At 48.1% G+C, this 18,355-nt stretch overlaps 1 protein-coding gene across 1 annotated transcript; it reads right to left on the bottom strand.

Moving 5' to 3' along the window:
* Positions 1 to 601: 601 nt before the first annotated feature.
* On the bottom strand, positions 602 to 18,302 carry COPE (COPI coat complex subunit epsilon). The gene is made up of 11 exons (XM_061600543.1): positions 18,127 to 18,302; positions 17,717 to 18,035; positions 14,864 to 14,926; positions 13,546 to 13,646; positions 11,434 to 11,586; positions 11,037 to 11,090; positions 9,534 to 9,615; positions 6,917 to 7,072; positions 5,829 to 5,897; positions 2,083 to 2,157; positions 602 to 913 (listed from the first exon to the last, which is right to left on the bottom strand). Exons 1-11 carry the CDS (start codon positions 18,285 to 18,287, stop codon positions 866 to 868), a joined length of 1,281 nt encoding a protein of 426 aa, XP_061456527.1. The 5' UTR covers positions 18,288 to 18,302; the 3' UTR covers positions 602 to 865.
* Between the last annotated feature and the right edge of the window lie 53 nt (positions 18,303 to 18,355).

Genomic DNA, 18,355 nt, shown 5'->3' with positions numbered 1-18,355 from the left:
TTTGGATTCCTGCATTGAACTCGATGGCCTTATTAGGCCCCTTCCAACTCTACTATTCTATGATTCTATGAGCCCTCTGCCCTTACAATCTGATGCACCTCGGCTGGTTTAACTTCTGCGCAGAGACAGCCAGACAACACTTTGTGAGCCAAAGGGCGTTGCCAGAGGCTCTTAACCAGTTCATGCTGGAAGAGAATGGGTTACGGAGCCCTTTGCCTGTGTCTGAGGGCTGCAGGCCCCCTTCAGGATGAACTGATACAAGGCCCCCAGTTTCCAGGTTTTCCTGGGGGAAAGAGACAGAGACAGTTAAAACTATTTTAAGTCTGTAGCATTATATGTGCTGCTTATTTGTGTCCACAACAGAACCTTGTTAAGATCTGATCACAGGATAGGAAGGAGGACAAATTTGTTATGGTTAAGCATCACTGAACTCCCTAATACTCAAAAGGTCTCTGATTTTGAGAGGAACACCCCACTTCCTCCCCCCCCCCCCCCGAAATTCAGCACAGAAACAGGAGAACCACCACCACTTGGCATCTGGGCTGGAAAGGCAAATAGTCTGACCCGGTCCAAGGCAGTTTAAGGTGGTCACAATCAGAAATAGCTGGGTAATCAAAGGTTTTATTTGGACCGTTTTAAACTAAGGTGCTGCACATAAAAGTCTCTATTCTGTGCTGTGCAGGAGCTAAACACGCACTTGAGACATTGCACGCAAAAGGATTTCCATGTTGTTCTGTCATAACCCACATTCGGAGAACCAGCGTTGGGTTCGCTTGAACCGGGAGGGGTGCCAATTCCCTGCATGCAGCCCAGGCAGCAACCCCACAAGATGTTGCGGTCTGGAGTTTCTCCTGTCCTGTCAGCCTCAGGCGCAGGGAGCATATTGCAAGGCCAGACGGTCAAAGTCGTTCTCCTTCAAAGCAAAGGAGAAGGGAAAGTTTTAATTTCAAGGAATCAAAGCCTCAGTTGAATCTGATCTGACAGGAGCCTAGCAAAATAATTGCCAAACGGTATGTTGTGAGAAAAAAGTCCTCAAAGGGTCCTCAAAAAGTGCCTGTCCACAGAAGGTAGTTCCTGTTCTGTCTCTGCATGATCTACTGCTCCAGCCTTCCCAATTAACCTCTGTTTGAGGGCAGATAATTTTACCCAGTGTAACTGGATGCATCAGAATTGCCTGGTGTTAAGAGGAGGCTCACCTCTCTACATGAGCCACACGCAGATCAGCAACTCAAACAGAGACACAGGAGCGACCTATGTGAAGGGTGGCCAATTTTTTTAATGCAATATTTAGGATACCTACATGCCACCCTTATTACAAAAAATAATTGTGTACCACAATTATCAGCTTCTTGGAGTAAATATACAAAAATTAAATAAGAAGCAAAAGAAATTTAAAGACTCCCTGTTAAAATCTTTCTTTTACAAACTCCCACCTCCACCCTCTAACAATTTTGTAGCGCAATTCTGATGAAGGACACATTTAAAATGAGGAAAGATATTCCCACAAGCCACCCTCCCAGCATAATCATGCTTGGGGGATAATGCAATTGTGACAGGAGAGTGGTGCATGGGAAGTGAGAGTCAACTGTCCCCACGCATGTCCTCCTGAGTGAGTGACTACCACCAGCCCCACAAGCAGCCTCCAATCTCATGGGCAAAAAAGGTCACTCACCATAGATGGATGGGGAGTCTCTTGCTCGCAGGCCAATGTGGGCCTGCTAGGAGGTCCAAACTGGCCTGTGAGGCCATGTCCATGGGGGTGGTGCTTAAATCCTGCACAGTTCAGCAGGATTCCAAGCAAATCTCTTCCTGATGCATGGAAACTCCTGCTAAAATAGAGGGGGGAAACCCTTCATTTTAGCAAGAGATCCCGATGCAAACCGTTTCCTGATAAGAATGCTGGCCCGCAGAGCACAAAAGGTTCCCCACCTCCATTTTTAAACAGTACATCCTCAATAGAGGCCTTTCAACACTACATTTGCATTATGTTCCCCCCCAGCAATGTTCTTCCAATGGTAGGTGACGAAGACGCAAGCCCCTCTCGATTGGGATATGGGACGGGGGGGGAGCTGGTGTTATTACCTTGGCCTGGTACTCCTTTATGAAGGGGTGGTGCCTGTGGGCATCTTTCAGTTGCGACAGGTAACGGTTGGTGACCTTGACGAGAGGGAGAAGAACAAGAGTCAGACGAAGCGGTGGGGGAGAAGGGGGCCGTTGGAAGCAGAAACAACACAGACACCGCATCTTTCGATGGACAGGGCATTTTTGAAGGCATTTGTTCTCTAATTTGTTCATTCCAACGGCTTGCATGTGGAAGCCTCCCTGCCACGTACAAGCCCTGCCATTCGGAACGAGGGAAAAGTGGTTCAAACAAAAGCAAACGGGGAACGAATACAGCCTTGCAAATGCATTCACACAAGTCACTAGCCGAGCACAATTCTTACTAGCCTGCCCGCCCACCAGTAAATACGTGAAATAAAAAAACCAAATAAGAATAATCTTTAAAACTCTAATTTTAGAAAAATTGGTTACAAACACAACCGTTAAATATATATATATATATATATATATGAAGATTTTTACTTTTGTTTTGCAGGAACTTAAAAAAGGCATTTAAAAATAATAAAAACAAGCTACTCTTGTGCATGCCTTGGGGCAGCGGCCTGTCCGAGATGCCCTGACCTGTCCGTATGGGGGTCGCCCCGGCCACAGCGGCCCACTCGCTCTGGTGCTCTCCTCCCTCTCATGGGTGGCCAACCTCCCCCCCACACAAACAGGTTGCCAGCCTCCCTGCTTTGCAGGCCTCCCAGAGCTGCCCCTGTACGATTACAGTACTTTAAAATATAATTCTCACAGCAAGGCTTTTTTTAGAGTGCTGCCAAAACTTTCTGTGATATTATGGAGAGAAAGAGAGTATATATGAACTGCATGTGCTTATGTGAATGTGTTGATATTATAATGTATTTTTACTGACGCTTATGTTTTTGAATGTGCGGTAAGTCGCTTGGAGACCTTTGCGTAACAAGCAACTAAGGAGGATTAGTTTTTTAATATTTTTGCTTTGGCTTTGCTATCGAGCTTTATCCTCATTTATACTTTGATGTATATATTTTTTCTTAATGTTGTAGTGATTATACTTTTTATTACGTGTCGTTGTGTTGCAGCATTTGGACTGTTTGTGTGAACCGCTTTGAGCGCAAGTGTATTTGTGGAAAATGCAGTATATAAATAAATTTAACAACAAGAACAATAATGATAATAAATGAGGAAGACAGACCACTAAACATCCTCTGGCCATTTGACATAGGGAATTCTGATTAACACAGTCACGGAAGCAAGGATGTATGAAAATAGGAATACACAGAGGAAATGGAGGGTGGGATGATCAGGAAAGGGAGAAGGTGGAATTCAGAGAAGAATTTGGGTCTGAAGAGTTCCCAGCCTTTTTTAAACGCAAGGTCTTTTTTAAAAACCACAGAGGTCTGACGTGGGAAGTTTGGCTCAGTGCGGATGTCAAGGAGTCTAAGAATTGGCAGAGGGGAGAGCAGACAGCAAAAAGGAGACCAGGAACGAGGGGAAAGGAGGAGCCGTCTTTCAGTTATGAAAAAAACGCTGAAATGCATTACAGAAAGAGGAAAGAAACCACCCAGGACATGTTTCATTAGCTCTATTAAGAAGGTACTGTTTAAAAACCATGAGAACAACATGTAAAAGTTTTCTAGGAACAAAAACATATGCAGAAGCGGAAGAGGCGCCAAATGGCACCGTAAGGGCAGGTTCATTTATTATGAGTGCCCGTTTTGAAGAGGGAGGGTGATGTTGAAATCCCCACGGTCAGCGTGCTGAGGATGACAGAAAGCTGCCTGGCACAAAATCTGACCATTGGTCGAACAGTGACTCTCCAGCCTTTCAGGCAGGGTTCTCTCTACAAGCCCTACTTGAAGATATCAGGGACTGAACGTGGGCTCTTCTGTATGCAAAGCAGACATTCTACCACTGACCTACAGTCTTTTATTTAAAAAATAAGCTAAGATTCCAGTCCTCATGGTTCTGCTGATTCAGATAGAAACCTGCCTTATACTGAGTTGCTCCATCTAGCTCAGAATTATCTACACCAACTGGTGGTGGCTCTCCCAAGGTTTCAGGGATGGGACAATTCCCAGAGGTATATGCAGAAGCCAGGGATTAAACCTGGGACCTTTTTCAAGTAAAATGTGTGGTTTACAAATGAGTCCTAACCCGTCGCTCCCAAATGAGCTAAGGGAGGAGTGCCCAAACGTTTCCTCCCAAGGAACACTTGAAAATTGCTCATGATGCTGGCGGACTGCTTAATCATTTTCCTGCCTGTTGTAGCAGTTGTAATGAGCTGCACTAGATGCATGTACAGAGTTTTCATCGTATTTTCGTTGCTTCTTTCACTTGTATTTTATTATATTGCAATTTTATTATATTGCAATATTGCAATTATATTGCCGCAGATCCCCTGAATGAAGCTCAACGACCACCGTTTGGGAACCCCTAAATGAAGGGTTGTGTCCAATGTTACGTCATATGCACAGCAGACCCATTGAAATTAATGGACATGATTGCCTTAGGCCCATTCATTTCAATGGGACAACTTTGAGTAGTGCTTAGCTGGCTACAGCCCTGAGTTTCCAGCCCTCATGATTCTTAATGAAGAGCCGGTTTAAATTGGAACACTGAAAGCTGCTTGGTCTACCTAGCTCAGTATTGTCTACACAAACTGGCAGTAGCTCTTCAGGGTTTCAGGCAGAGAGTTTTTGCATTCCCAACCCTACCCAGGACCTTTTAAACATGGAGCTGAAAGACTGCCCTTCAGCCCAGCCATCGAGGGTTTCCATTTTATTTTTATTATTCCTATCCCATCTTTCTTCCAAGGAGAGCAAGCTAGTATATGTGTTTTACCTTCTCTTGTCCTCACAACCCTGACAGGTAGGTTAGGCCAAGAAACAGTGACTGGCCCCAAGGTCTACCTTGTGACCTTCTAGGCTGAGCAGGAATTTGAAGCCAGATCTCCCTAGTGCTAGTCCAACAACTCTAACCATTACACAACACAGTCATCGAGAGTCAGATGGATGAGGTTAAACAGCCAAACAACCCACCGAGGCTGTTGGACTACAGCTCCCATCCTCACAGACAACTGGCCATACTGGTGATACCTGGAGGGCTACAGGTTTACCAAACCTTGATACAAAAAGAGGCACTCCTCGCCTTCAGGAGGAGAAGCGTCTTCTAAATAGAGGTATTCTTCCAGCTCTTCCTTGAAGTAAGAAATGTTGCTTCCAAGATTAAGGATGGGGAATGTCTGTGGCCGTCCAGATGTTGCTAGACACCCCCCCCCAGTCCCATCATCCATGACCACTGCACATGCTGGCTGCTTTGAGTTTGAGTCCAGTGATATCTGGAAGGCCACAACCATTGCCCATCTCTGTGCAAGGTGAACAGAAGGAAATAATTAATAATAATAATAACAATAATTTTAATTTATAAGTCGCCTATCTGGCCAATGGCCACTCTAGGCGACGTACAACTCAGTTAAAATACATCATAATAAATACAGTACAACAATAAAACAATAAAACAGTAAAACAGTGACAGTTCAGAGTAGCAGGCAATTAGTCAAAAAGATTAACCCTCCCCGGAAGTCCCGAAGGCCTGTCTGAAAAGCCAGGTCTTCAAGGCCTGGCGGAATACATTCAGGGAAGGGGCATGCCGAAGATCATATGGGAGGGAGTTCCAGAGAGTGGGGGCCGCCACTGAGAAGGCCCTCTCTCTAGTCCCCACCAGCCTAGCTGTTTTAGTCTCACCTCCGGGGGCTTCCCCAGGTGTTGCGAGAGGACGACAAAGTTGATCAGGGTCTCAGGATGGCTGCTGTCCTGTAGAAAACAAGGAAGCAGGGGAAAAAATAGTAAGTCAGCCCTAAAACAAGAATTTATGATGCTGCCTTATAACCAGGTCAGGTGATTCACCCACCTAGCCTTTTATTGTCTACTCATGAGAAACATGGAAGGGCCACAGGTAGCTCAGTGGCAGAGCACCAGCACTGCTTGCAAAAGCTGCCAAGTTCGATCTCCAGGGAGTGCTAGGAACACTGCCTGCCTGAAGCAACTGCCAGTCAGTGTCGTCAAGGCCAGAGGACACATTTCAAATTTTGAGAGAGTGCTGGTGACACCAGTCGCAAAATGGTTGCCATGTGGCATAGCACAACACAACATTGGACAGCAGTCATGGTGAAGCGTGTCCCGTAATTGTATTTCCATACTAGAAAAGGCTTCACCTATTGAATTTCTGCTTGCCATGCAGCCGTTAAAGGCACAAGAACCCTGTTCTTCCCCCAAAGCCTAGGCTGCCATCCTGTACTCACTTGCCCGAAATTACGCCCCAGTAAACACAAAGAGACTAATGTGGAGATGTCTGCCAATGTACCATATGTTTATACAGCAAATTCTTAAGCCCTATGAGAAGAGACTGAAAGAACTGGGCATGTTTAACCTTGAGAAGACTGAGGGAAAATATCATAGCACTCTTCAAGCACATGAAAGGTTGTCACATAGAGGAGGGCCGGGATCTCTTCTCGATTGTCCCAGAGTGCATGGCACAGAATAATGGGCTCAAGTTGCAGGAAGCCAGATTTCGACTGGACATCAGGAAAAACTTCCTAACTGTTAGAGCCATATGACAATGGAACTAGTTACCTAGAAAGGTAGCAGGCTCTCCGACACTGCAGGCATTCAAGAGGCAGCTGGACAGCCATTTGTCGGGAATGCTTTGATTTGGATTCCTGCATTGCGCAGGGGGTTGGACTTGATGGCCTTATAGGCCCCTTCCAACACTACTATTCTATGATCTCAAGGCAGACCTCCAAAATTCTCCAGGTGGAAAAAAAAATCCACACCTTGTCAAGGGCCTCCTGCAGCACGCCTTCGGCATCGTCCCATTTGCCCTGGCCCATGTAGCAGGCGGCCTGGCCGTTGAGGAGCAGCAGAGTGGGCGACCACTTCTCAGACATTTCCTGGAAGATGTAGTAGGCATCCTGCAATTTCTCGCCTCCCTGCAAAATAAACAGCCAAATCAGCATTCGGAGCAGAGAAGAAACTGCGCTGGGTTGAACCCTTTTTAGCCTGGGGGGCCACATTACCTTCTGGGCAGCTTTCCAGGGGCCACGTGCCAGTGATGGGTAGTTGTTGTCGTTTTTATGTGCCTCCAAGTCGATTACGACTTATGGCGACCCTATGAATCAGTGACCTCCAATAGCATCTGTCATGAGCCACCCTGTTCAGATCTTGTAAGTTCAGGTCTGTGGCTTCCTTTATGGAATCAACCCACCTCTTGTTTGGCCTTCCTCTTTTTCTACTCCCTTCTGTTTTCCCCAGCATTATTGTCTTTTCTAGTGAATCATGTCTTCTCATGATGTGTCCAAAGTATGATAACCTCAGTTTCATCAGCTTCTAGTGACAGTTCTGGTTTAATTTGTTCTAACACCCAATTACCAGAAGCAAAAGTGGAACCATGAATGTAAATGCTGTGTGTGTGTGCGCAGCAGGGTGCCTTCCACACGCACACCCTTCCCTATCTTTCATCGAGGCAGGCAAGAGGCATGATCAGAGTTGGGCCTGTCCCTGCCAGGCAAAAACACTCCCAGGGCAAAGCAGGGCTAGGGAGGGGTCTGGCCTCGGGAGAGTTTTGAAGGCTTCCAGGTCTGAGTTCCTCCCCCTTGCTTTAAGTGCTCATTGGAGGGCATTTTTTTTGTGGGGGCGCCGTTAGCCCATGTTCAATCTTCATAACAGTCTGCATCTGTGCTGGAATTGATTTTTAATATGTTCTTCATCTTCCTTTTTTGAAAATGTTTTTAATCTTAGAAGATGTTTTCATATCTTTTTTAAGTAACGTTTTGAAGATGTTTTGTTTTAATGTGTTTTAAAGTTGGCTTTTATGAAGTTTTAATGTTTTTAGTGCTTTTGTTTGCCGCCCTGGGCTCCTGCTGGAAGGGTGGGATATAAATCAAATAATGATAATGATATAATAACAGGAAGCAAGCGAGGGAAAAGACCCTTCTATACCTAAGAGCAGATTACCAAGCAAAAGAGACAAATCACTTGCCCTCGGATAAAGCAGATTCCTTTGGGGGAGAGAAGTGTAATTCAGTGGCAGAGCTTTGCACACAGAAGGCCCCAGTTTTTTTTGGCAATTTTTAAATTTAATTTTTTACTTAAAGGTGTGTTCAACAAAAGACCAAGCTGCTTTCATAAGGGATAGTTGCACCTTTTGAGGGCAGCAACGAAAAGGCAGCCTGCTGGCGGTAAAAGCTCTAGGAATCCTGCTAAGTCACTGTTTGCCATCTTTTTCACACCAGGCTCAGATGTTCACCTACTCCCAGTCATCTGATAGTATCAGGCAGCCTCCCAGGTTCCTAAATACCAAGTCAGACCATTGGCCCATCTAGCTCAGTTTGTCTACACTGACTGGCAGTGGCGATTCAAACGGAGGTCTTTTCCCAGCCCCAGTTGGAGATGCCACTGGAGACTGAACTTGGGAACTTCTGCATGCAATGCAGGGGCTCTTCCCCTACAAATAAAGCCAAGATTCCACCCCTCATGGTTCTGAATAAAGGAATGGTTCAAATAGGAACCTCAGAAGCTGGTTTATACAGGATTTTGACCATCAGCTTGCCTAGCTCAGTACTGTCAACTCTGACGGTCAGCCACTTCCTGGGATTTTAGGCAGGGAGCCTCTCGATCAAACCTGGGACTGTCTGCACGCAAAGCAGATGCTCTAACCACTGGGCTGCAGTCCTTCCCTAGCCCAGTGAAGCTGGACTGGTGGTAGATTCATGACAAACGGAAGGACTTGGTCACACAAAGCAGAATTAGATGGCGGGATTCACTTATCAGCCAAGAAGCAGCGAAGACCTCTGTGGCTTTCAAATGGGGGATGAGATCAATGGACAGAGGGCAGAACCATCCATGGGCAGTTGCTTTCTCAGGCAAAAACCCTCCGGATACAGGACACTGGAATGGTGGCGTGGGGGGGCTTCCCAGAGGCATCTGACCGGCTCCTGGTGGGCGGCAGAAATCTGGGCTAGCTGGGATTCTTGGTCCGATTCAGCAGAGCTCTGCTTGCGATACCTAAAGCAGAACTCTTATGTTCAAAAGCTGTTTACTTTTGTCTTCCGGGTACACAGGACAAAATTAAAAACTTGCAGCCTTTTCTATAAACAGTTGCAAAATTGCTACAGGGATTGGAAAAGAGCGGGAGAAGTAGTGAGTTGGTGATGCCATTGAATCTGGTCCACAGGTACCCACCGTAGCCCATTGTGGCCCTGTTCAAAAATACAGCTTGGCAGAACTGGGTGGGTTTCAGTTCCCCTTCTCACCCTGCTTTCCACAGAGCTCGCTCCAGGCCAGAAAATGATGTGTTTCGTATGCAATTCAGCACACAAAATCAGCCCCGCTCCCTTCAAACATGTTGTCTGGTTTCACCCTTGCCATAGGACTGTACAATATGGTACCCACCAGGGTGAGGTTGACCCACGCTGTTGCCAGCTGGGTCAGAGTTGCATCTTCATCTTGCTCTTGCATCTTCTTCAGCTCCTTCCTGGAGGGGGAGGGAGAGAGAGAGTGACAGTGCAGAAAACCTCTGGGTTTGGAGGGGGGAAGAGATATAGACCACAGAAAGCTGCCTTGTTGAAACACTAGCAGCCTCCCATCTGCCGTTGCTTGGAAATTCTAACAAACCAACGAAACAGAAATCAGTGCAGTGTTGAAAGGTTCCGCATGCCATCTTGACTGGGAATGGCATCCAACGCTATCCAAACACGGACGAAAACTTGCTCCTTGATCTCGGGAACCATTGTGCAGAATCTGCTGGCGATTGTCTTCAGAGGCGCCCGAAGGCACAGAGAACAGAGAGGCACTCTCCCAAAACGCAGAGCGGATTGGTCGCTCTTCCCCCAGCCCCGCCCACTCTGGCTGCCAAGGGGATCTCCGCAGTCCTCCCCATTTGCTGCTCCTTAAGATTGATGAACGGGAGGCGCTGGGGAGAGAAGCAGGGACCTTCCACAGGAAGGGCAGGCGCTCCGTAAAGGCGGAGGCTCTCGGAGAGTCAGCCCCTTGGGAGCTGTGCTCCTCGGGCCACCCTTGCAAAGCGGAGCACTTCCTCTAAGGCGCCCACCCTGCTGCACACTCCCCCCCAAGGTAAGAAAATGAAAGTCACCCTCTTCCAAGCGGGCGCTCTGGAGCAGCTGCCCCACACCCTGAGGCCCTCCTGATGTCCTTGGACTCCAAATCTCATCAGCCCCAGGCAGTGGAAGACAGGAAGAGTGGAAGCTGCCTTGCACCGAGACACATCGTTGGTCCACCTAACTCAGTACTGTCTACACTGACTGGCAGCGGCTCCCTGGGGTTTCAGAGAGCAGTCTCTGCCACGGATTGAACCCGGGACCTTCTGGACGTGAAGCAAACACTCTATCGCTGAGCTATGGATCTTCCCTTAAAAAGAGAACAAGTTTCTAGCCCCCAGAATTCAGAAAAGAGGGCTGCTTTAAACAAGAACAGAGGAACCTGCCTCATGTCAACCCAGACCGTTGGTCCACTTAGCTCAGTAGTCTACACTGACTGGCAGCGGCTCTCTCTAGTCCTACCTGGAGATGCTGGGAACTAAACCTGGGACCTTCTACAGGCAAGCATATGCTCACCTCTAGTCCTCAGCCATATCCCAATGGCTGGGATGATGGGAGTTGGGAGTCCGACAATAGAGGGTCCTTACAGGAAGGCTGAAACTCTGGGCTCTCTCCCAATAAAAATCAGCCCTGACCCTCCAAGGCACCACTGGGTAAAGAGGGCTTATTTGAGGGCTGAGGCCTCCGGCTACAGGACTCAGAATTGGTGCAGGCCTCTGAGCAACAAAGCCGAGTGTTCTGCAGCTGCTTCCCAGTTGCACACTTAGGAGGCGGCACAGGAGGGGTTGGAAGGAGGGTACTGGCTGCGACAGAAAGGAGCTGGGCTAGGGCAACTTACCGAGCCAAATCGAGGCGGTCCAGTTTCAGCAGGATCTGAATGGTCATCGCCATGCTAGAGGGAACGAGAGGAAGAGCCGTTTTAGGATCGGGCAGCTGTGAATCACTGGCACCTTCCCTGTGGACCTTTGCTCTGGCAAGAGCAAAGTTCTTAACTTCTAAACGATTCATAGAGAGTCTGCACCGACTAAGCATCAAGGTGCTGGATCCGGCCTACAAAGGCTTAAACAGCCTAGGACCACCTACAACAGCAGCAGGCAACATCTGTGGCCCTCCAGATGTTGGTGGACAGCTCCTCCCATCATCCCTGCCCATTGTCTATCCTGGCTGAGGGGCCACAGATGTTTCCCACCACTAAGCCACGAAAAAGAGGGGGACCAGATGTGTAATCCACTCACCACTCCAAGCTGTCCCCCTGGTGCAAGGTGCGCAACGCTGCGTCTGGGTTTTGGTCATGGAAGTAGACGGAGGCTGCCATCAGCAGGAAAGTGGTGTTGGTGACGTCCACGCTCTTGGCCATCTTCTTATCCAGTTCTGCCACAATCGCATCTCTTTTGAAGGTGGGGCAGGGTGTGGGGAGGAAGAACCCCACAAACGTCAGTATCAGGAAACAGAAGCAACCTAGACTCCTCAGCTAGCTACTGCAAGCCAGGATCGTCTCTCTTGGTCCTGGGAGATGTCAAGGCCGCAACCACCAGCCCCTTCCTGAAGCTCCGAACATCCCCAACACTTCTCTTCAGAGGATGAGGGCACGACAGGGGACTGCAAATGTGGGGCCTCTCCTGAATTCTCTCCCCGCCCTCCCCTGCTGTTGCATTTGCATTCCACCCTTCCTCCAACAATCTCAGGGCAGCGTACAAGACTCTCATCTCACTTTTTTTTATCTTCAGAACAACCGTGTGAGGTAGATAAATATTTTACCAAGCAGTCTTTCTTGATGTTGTTATGTTTTCATGCTGTACACCACCTTGTTTTTTTTTTTTTTAAATGAAAGTGCATTTCATAAATATTTAAATAAAAAAATAAAGGGGTGACTGGCCTGAGCTCAGCCAATGAGCTTCATGGCCAAGTTGGAGACTTGAACCTGGGTCTCCCTGCTCCTAGCCTGACCTCTAGATTATGCTGGATCCTGGCTCGGATTCAAAGGATTGCAGGCTGCCTGCTTCTGAAGATCAGTTGCTGAGAATCACAAGTGGCAAGAGTTGCTGTCATGCTCAGGCCCTGCTGCCTGCTTCCCATTAGGACATCTGCACACAATCCCAGACTAGATGGGCTCCCTTTGGCCTGAGCCAGCCTCAGGGTCGCCTCTTAGGTTCTTATGGATAGCTTTGAAATGGAATTAGACAAATTCATGGAGGAAAACAAGGTCTGCAAGAAGGATGCAGACAAACTGGAACAGGTTCAGAGGAGGGCAACAAGGATGATCAGGGGACTGGAAACAAAGCCCTGTGAGAAGAGACCTAAAGAACTTGGCCTGTTTAGCCTGGAGAAGAGAAGACTGAGGGGAGATATGATAGCACTCTTCAAGTACATGAAAGGTTGCCACACAGAGGAGGGCCAGGATCTCTTCTCAATCATCCCAGAGTGTAGCACATGGAATAATGGGCTCAAGTTGCAGGAAGCCAGATTCCGACTGGACATCAGGAAAAGCTTCCTAACTGTTAGAGCCATATGACAATGGAACCAATTACCTAGAAAGGTAGTGGGCTCTCCGACACTGGAGGCATTCAAGAGGCAGCTGGACAGCCATCTGTCTGGAATGCTCTGATTTGGATTCCTGCACTGAACAGGGGGTTGGACTTGATGGCCTTATAGGCCCCTTCCAACTCTACTATCCTATGATTCTAAGGCTGTCAGCTATGATGGCTATGATTTACCTCCGTGGCCAGAGGCACTATACCCCTCTGAATACCATTTGCTAGGAATCACAGGTGGAGAAAATTGCTGCTGTGTTTCAGGTCCTTCCTGGCCTGATCTAGCTGCAGGGACCTTCTTTTGTGTATCACACCCAAGGCCTGTCTAGTCCAGTTCTTACCTCCCCTGCTCTGCTACTGATGGGAAGAGAAATGAGTAGCTTGCTTATAAGCAAATTCATGGCTAAGAGATGTTAACCCAGGACTTCTCCACAGCCTCTTAAACTCTCTACTACACCAGCTTCAAATGAGTTGGGAACTTGTATAGAAGAAGGCACTCATCATGAAATCCTAGATTCAGACCATGCGAAGCTTTCAAGATTAGAACCAGCTCCAAAAACTGAGCCCAGATACAAAATGGTAAATGCTGCTGTCGTTTAAATACGGGGGTAAACATTCCCTCATGGCTAGGCTGTTACTTCTCAACCACCTCCAGCACTTCTGAACAGTCTACAAGGGACAAAACCCATGAAGACAGCGCTGTGATTTAAAATCTGGAGATTACAATATAGCCTTGCATACGTAAGTGATCAGCAGCGTCTTGCAAAATTTGCCTTTACGCGAGGAGGGCCACAGGACTCTGGCACCCAAACCCACCTTTGGCTCTCGTTGGAAAGATATTCTGCAAACATCCACACGGCTTGGAGTTCTGGAGACGCGCTGGGCTTGATCTCATCTAGCACCACTCCATATTTTCGCTGTCCAAAGGAAGAGTTTGGGGGGGAAAGGGGGAAAAAAATCCTGTTTCTATGAATTGCAGAAACGAATCCAGTAAGACAAAAGGTGAAAAGTGCGCCATAGCTGTTTCTGAGAAAGATGCCTTCAGAGGTGGGGAACCATTTTCAGCCAGAGGACCACACTCCTCACTGAACTACCTTCCAGAGGTCACATGCCCTGGGTGAGAGGCAAAGGTGGGCAAGGCAACGAATGTACATTTTACCTTGTGTGTATAGAAACTAGCCTACTGAATATTCGCCCACCTCTGTCCTCTGTCTAGGCAAGCAAGACACATTATCAGAGTTCAAGGACACATTGTTGACCAGGCAAAACCATTCAAGGAGGGTGCAGAGGGCAGGTGCTGAGGGGATGCAGTTTGGGAAGGTGCATGACCTGTGAGAGCCCTAATGGCCATAGAGAGAGGCCTGAAGGGCTGCCTTTGGCCCCCAGGCCTGACCTACAGCTCTTCCCCTAAAGGGAGAAGACGGAACATCAGCGGCCAGGGATCAAGACAGACCCCTGCCATAAACATGCCACATATTCCCCAACAACAGTAGGTTGTATCCCACTAAGTCCTACTCCGTGCAGAGCCACTGAAATTAATGGTCCACGTTAGCCATACCCACCAACTTCAATAGGCCTACTCTGAGCAGAACGAACATTGGTCACAACCCAGCGATTTCAGTTTTCAGGAAAAAGAGCAGATAATTGCTTTGGGAGGCAATCCTGATTGGGAAGCAACTGACAGCTGCCTTGAAACCACAAAGCGGAAGGCAGCGCACACTCACTTCTGCTATCAGCTGGGGGGGGTCCAGTGGCCACTGTGGGGGGCTGCACTTCCCTGAAAGAACACGATGGCAAGGATGACCATCCATCAGCCACAGAAGGAGCACCTGCAGGGCGCTTGCTTCCCCCGCCCACCGCCAAAACAGAAAGAAACTTATTAAGAACTTCATAACCAAACGCTTGCACTCAAGTTTGCGTAGTACTTTTCAGATTGTAAGTCTGAAGGCAGGAGCAGGTGCTGTTCAGAGCGTAGTAAAATACTTTAAACAAATAAATGAATAATGTTATTAGGAAGGAAACATACATGAACCGTTTCAAAACCAACCCGTCCACACACACTACATATTTGGGAAGGTCAGACAAATCTAGAAGTAGCCGTTTCTTCCCCCCCGGATCAATCTGCTTGCCTCACCTGTGCAATGTAGGCACGATAGAGGAAAATGTCTCTCTCCATCTCTTTTTCAGGACTGGAAGACTAAAGGAGCAAGAAAAAAAGATCAGCGTTTGTACCAGCTGGTGAAAAAAAACTACTCCTCTCATAGAAAAACAAGCTGCAAGAGCCACAAAGCAAGGTAGGAAGAGGCCTGCAGCAACTGGAAAGGGGTCTTTTCTGGCCCAGCATGCTGATCTCACAGTGGGTGACCAGATGGCCCAATGGGTAGAAGCCACAAGCAGGACTTAAGCACAAAAGCAACTCTCCCCACTTGTGATCCCCAGCACCTGATGTTCAGCAGCACAGTGCATCCAACAGTGGAGGAGGAATATAACTATCAAAGTTAGTGGCCTTTTCCCCTCTACAAATTTGTCTAACCCTCTTTTAAAGCCATCCACTGTGTCTTGCGGGAGCAAATTCTGTAATGTAACTATGTGCTGTGTGAAGGAGGACTTTCTTTTGCCTATCTTGAATCTTCCAACAATCAGCTTCACTGGATAGCCATGCTGGGTTCTAGTATTATGAGAGACAGACAGAAACATTTCTCTAACCACTTTCTCCACACCCTGCATAATTTTGTACACCTCTGCTGTGTTCCGTCTTACTGGCCTTTTTTTCCAAACTAAAAAGCCCCAAATATTGTAACCTTTTCTCATACAGGAGTCGCTCTGACCCCTTGATCATTTTGGGTCACCTTTTCTGACCTTTTTGCAACTCCACAATATCCTTTTTGAGGCAAGGGAACAGAACTGTTCACAAATGCTATGGCTGCACCATAGATTTGTCTCATAGTACCTTAAAGGTCAGCATAATTATTGTGGTGTAAACTGATGAAATCAGACACATCAGGTTCCTAGCCCACAAAGTGTTTCTGCCACAATAAATGTGGGTTTTTGAGATGGTCCAAGATTCTTTACTGTTTTTTGCTGTGACAAAGTGAGACAGCAACCTCTCTGAAATTTGGCTCCTGAAAAGAGGAAGACAGTCGCTGCTTTGGACTCTGGATTGTGGCCATTCCTGGGCACACCAGCATTTATTTATTTTTATTTATTTAATTTAATTTATATACCGCCCTAAGCCCGAAGGCTCTCTGGGCGGTGTACAAAAAGATAAAAAAACAAGCAATGTATAAATACAATAAATCAAGAAAACAAAACAAACAAACAATAAAAGAACCAAACAACATCCAAAATACAAATAATGATGAAAATGCTATTAAAACACACTTTAAAATGCCTGGGAGTATAAAAAGGTTTTCACCTGGCGCCGAAAAGATAGTAGCGTCGGCGCCAGGCGCACCTCATCGGGCAGGCTGTTCCACAGTTCGGGGGCCACCACAGAAAAGGCCCTGGTTCTAGTCACCACCCTCCGAGCTTCTCGATGGGATGGCACTCGGAGGAGGGCCTTAGATGTTGAGTGCAGTGTCCGGGTAGGTTCATATTGGGAGAGGCGGTCCACCAGGTATTGCGGTCCCATGCCGTGTAGGGCTTTATAGGTCAAAACCAGCACTTTGAATCTAGCCCGGAAACAAACAGGAAGCCAGTGCAGACGGGCCAGAACAGGTGTTATATGAGCGGACCTTCTGGTCCGCGTCAGCAATCTGGCCGCTGCATTCTGGACTAGTTGTAGTTTCCGAACAGTCTTCAAGGGCAGCCCAACGTAGAGCGCATTGCAGTAGTCCAGTCTAGAAGTTACCAGAGCATGAACAACTGAGGCGAGGTCGTCACTGTCCAGATAGGGACGTAGCTGGGCTACCAGTCGAAGATGGTAAAAAGCATTCCGTGCCACTGAGGCCACCTGGGCCTCAAGTGACAAGGAAGGATCAAAAAGAACCCCCAAGCTACGCACCTGTTCCTTCAAGGGAAGTGTAACCCCATCAAGAACAGGATGAACATCCTCCATCTGGGCAGAGAAGGCACTCACCAACAGCGTCTCGGTCTTGTCTGGATTGAGCTTCAGTCTGTTAGCTCCCATCCAGTCCATTATCGCGGCCAGACAGCGGTTTAGCACATTAACAGCCTCACCTGAAGAAGATGAAAAGGAGAAATAGAGCTGCGTGTCATCAGCGTACTGATGGCAACGCACCCCAAAACTCCTGATGACCGCACCCAGCGGCTTCATGTAGATGTTGAAAAGCATGGGGGACAGTACTGATCCCTGCGGAACTCCACAATGGAGAGTCCAGGGCATCGAGCAATGTTTCCCAAGCACTACCTTCTGGTGGCGACCCACCAAGTAGGAGCGGAGCCACTGCCAATGCCTCTTTAAGGCAGTAAGTTCTTTTTAAACACTTTTTAAAAACAGAACAAACCAGGAGTGTGTGGGGAGTTTCATCTTAATGCAGTATATGGCAAGAATGAAGGACATCTGTGGCCCTCCAGACACTGCTGGGAGTCCCAACGCCACCAGTCAGTATGGCTATGGCTCAAGCCCAGCAATTCAAAAGGTTCAGCATCCCACATCCCAACAGAGCGGAAAGTAACTTAGTCGATAAGATTTATATCCTGTTTAGCTATAAAATATCCAACAACAACAAAACAAAAGCCAGAGCAAAAGCCTAATGACAGCCAGTGATTCCACAGACGCTACCATCCCCAACAGCAGACAGAGAAGCAAAAGACAGGCAGCGATTCAACAGGTGCCATCTGCTTCCAGCAGGAGCAAGGAAAACCCACAGCACCTGCCTGCTCAGAGGATTCCTCTTTCCTCCCCTCCTGCTACCTTTCTGCATCGGGGCGGGGCCACTTGCGGGCTCTTCGGGGGGCACAGACCGTACGAAAGGGGCGGGGTCTCTGCCCGGGGCGTGGCTTATCCCGCCCCTCCTCGCCTCACCTTGACTCGCTGCGCCTCGTTGATGGCCGCTTGAGAAGCTCCGATGTAGAAGTTGTTCCTCACATCAAAGAGTTCGTCGGCCTCGCCCTGCGCCCCGGCAGCCGCCATCACTCCGGCCAGATCCCCTTTGCCACCTCCGCCGCCTCGCGAGCTGATACGTCCTCGTCTCTCTTCTCGGCGCAAGGCACGTCGGGAAACGCCGGTTGGCTGCCTGGGTCTCTTCGCCCCGCCCACTAGCAGCTGAGGAAGCGGGCGGCCAATCAGAAACCGGGAGCCCAAGTAGGCGAAATGCTTGATGGGAGTTGTAGGATTTGGGGGGCTGGTGGGAAAGAAGCGATGACGTTGCTGTAGAAAAAGAGGAAGTCAGATGCCACCCATAGAGATAGGGGAATGTAAAGTGAACTTCTCACTTCGTGCTGACGGGACTGAATGCTCCTTCTTGCGCCGCCTCCTCTTTTTGTACCGGGATGTCAAGAGTTCTGCCTAAGACAGGCCAGCCGGAAAAAAAGCTTGACTTTTGAATAAAAACATTGAAAGTAATAGTCTTCCTGCCACTGCCGATACCACTCATGATTGTAGAGGCGCATGCGTAGGAGGGAGGGTGCACGACTTACAACTTCCCTGCAATGTGGTTCGCTA

This window comes from Rhineura floridana, chromosome 18, assembly GCF_030035675.1.
Source record: "Rhineura floridana isolate rRhiFlo1 chromosome 18, rRhiFlo1.hap2, whole genome shotgun sequence".
Taxonomy (NCBI): domain Eukaryota; kingdom Metazoa; phylum Chordata; class Lepidosauria; order Squamata; family Rhineuridae; genus Rhineura; species Rhineura floridana.
Note: the sequence above shows the minus strand (reverse complement) of the source record. Positions and strands in the feature narration are given on the sequence as shown.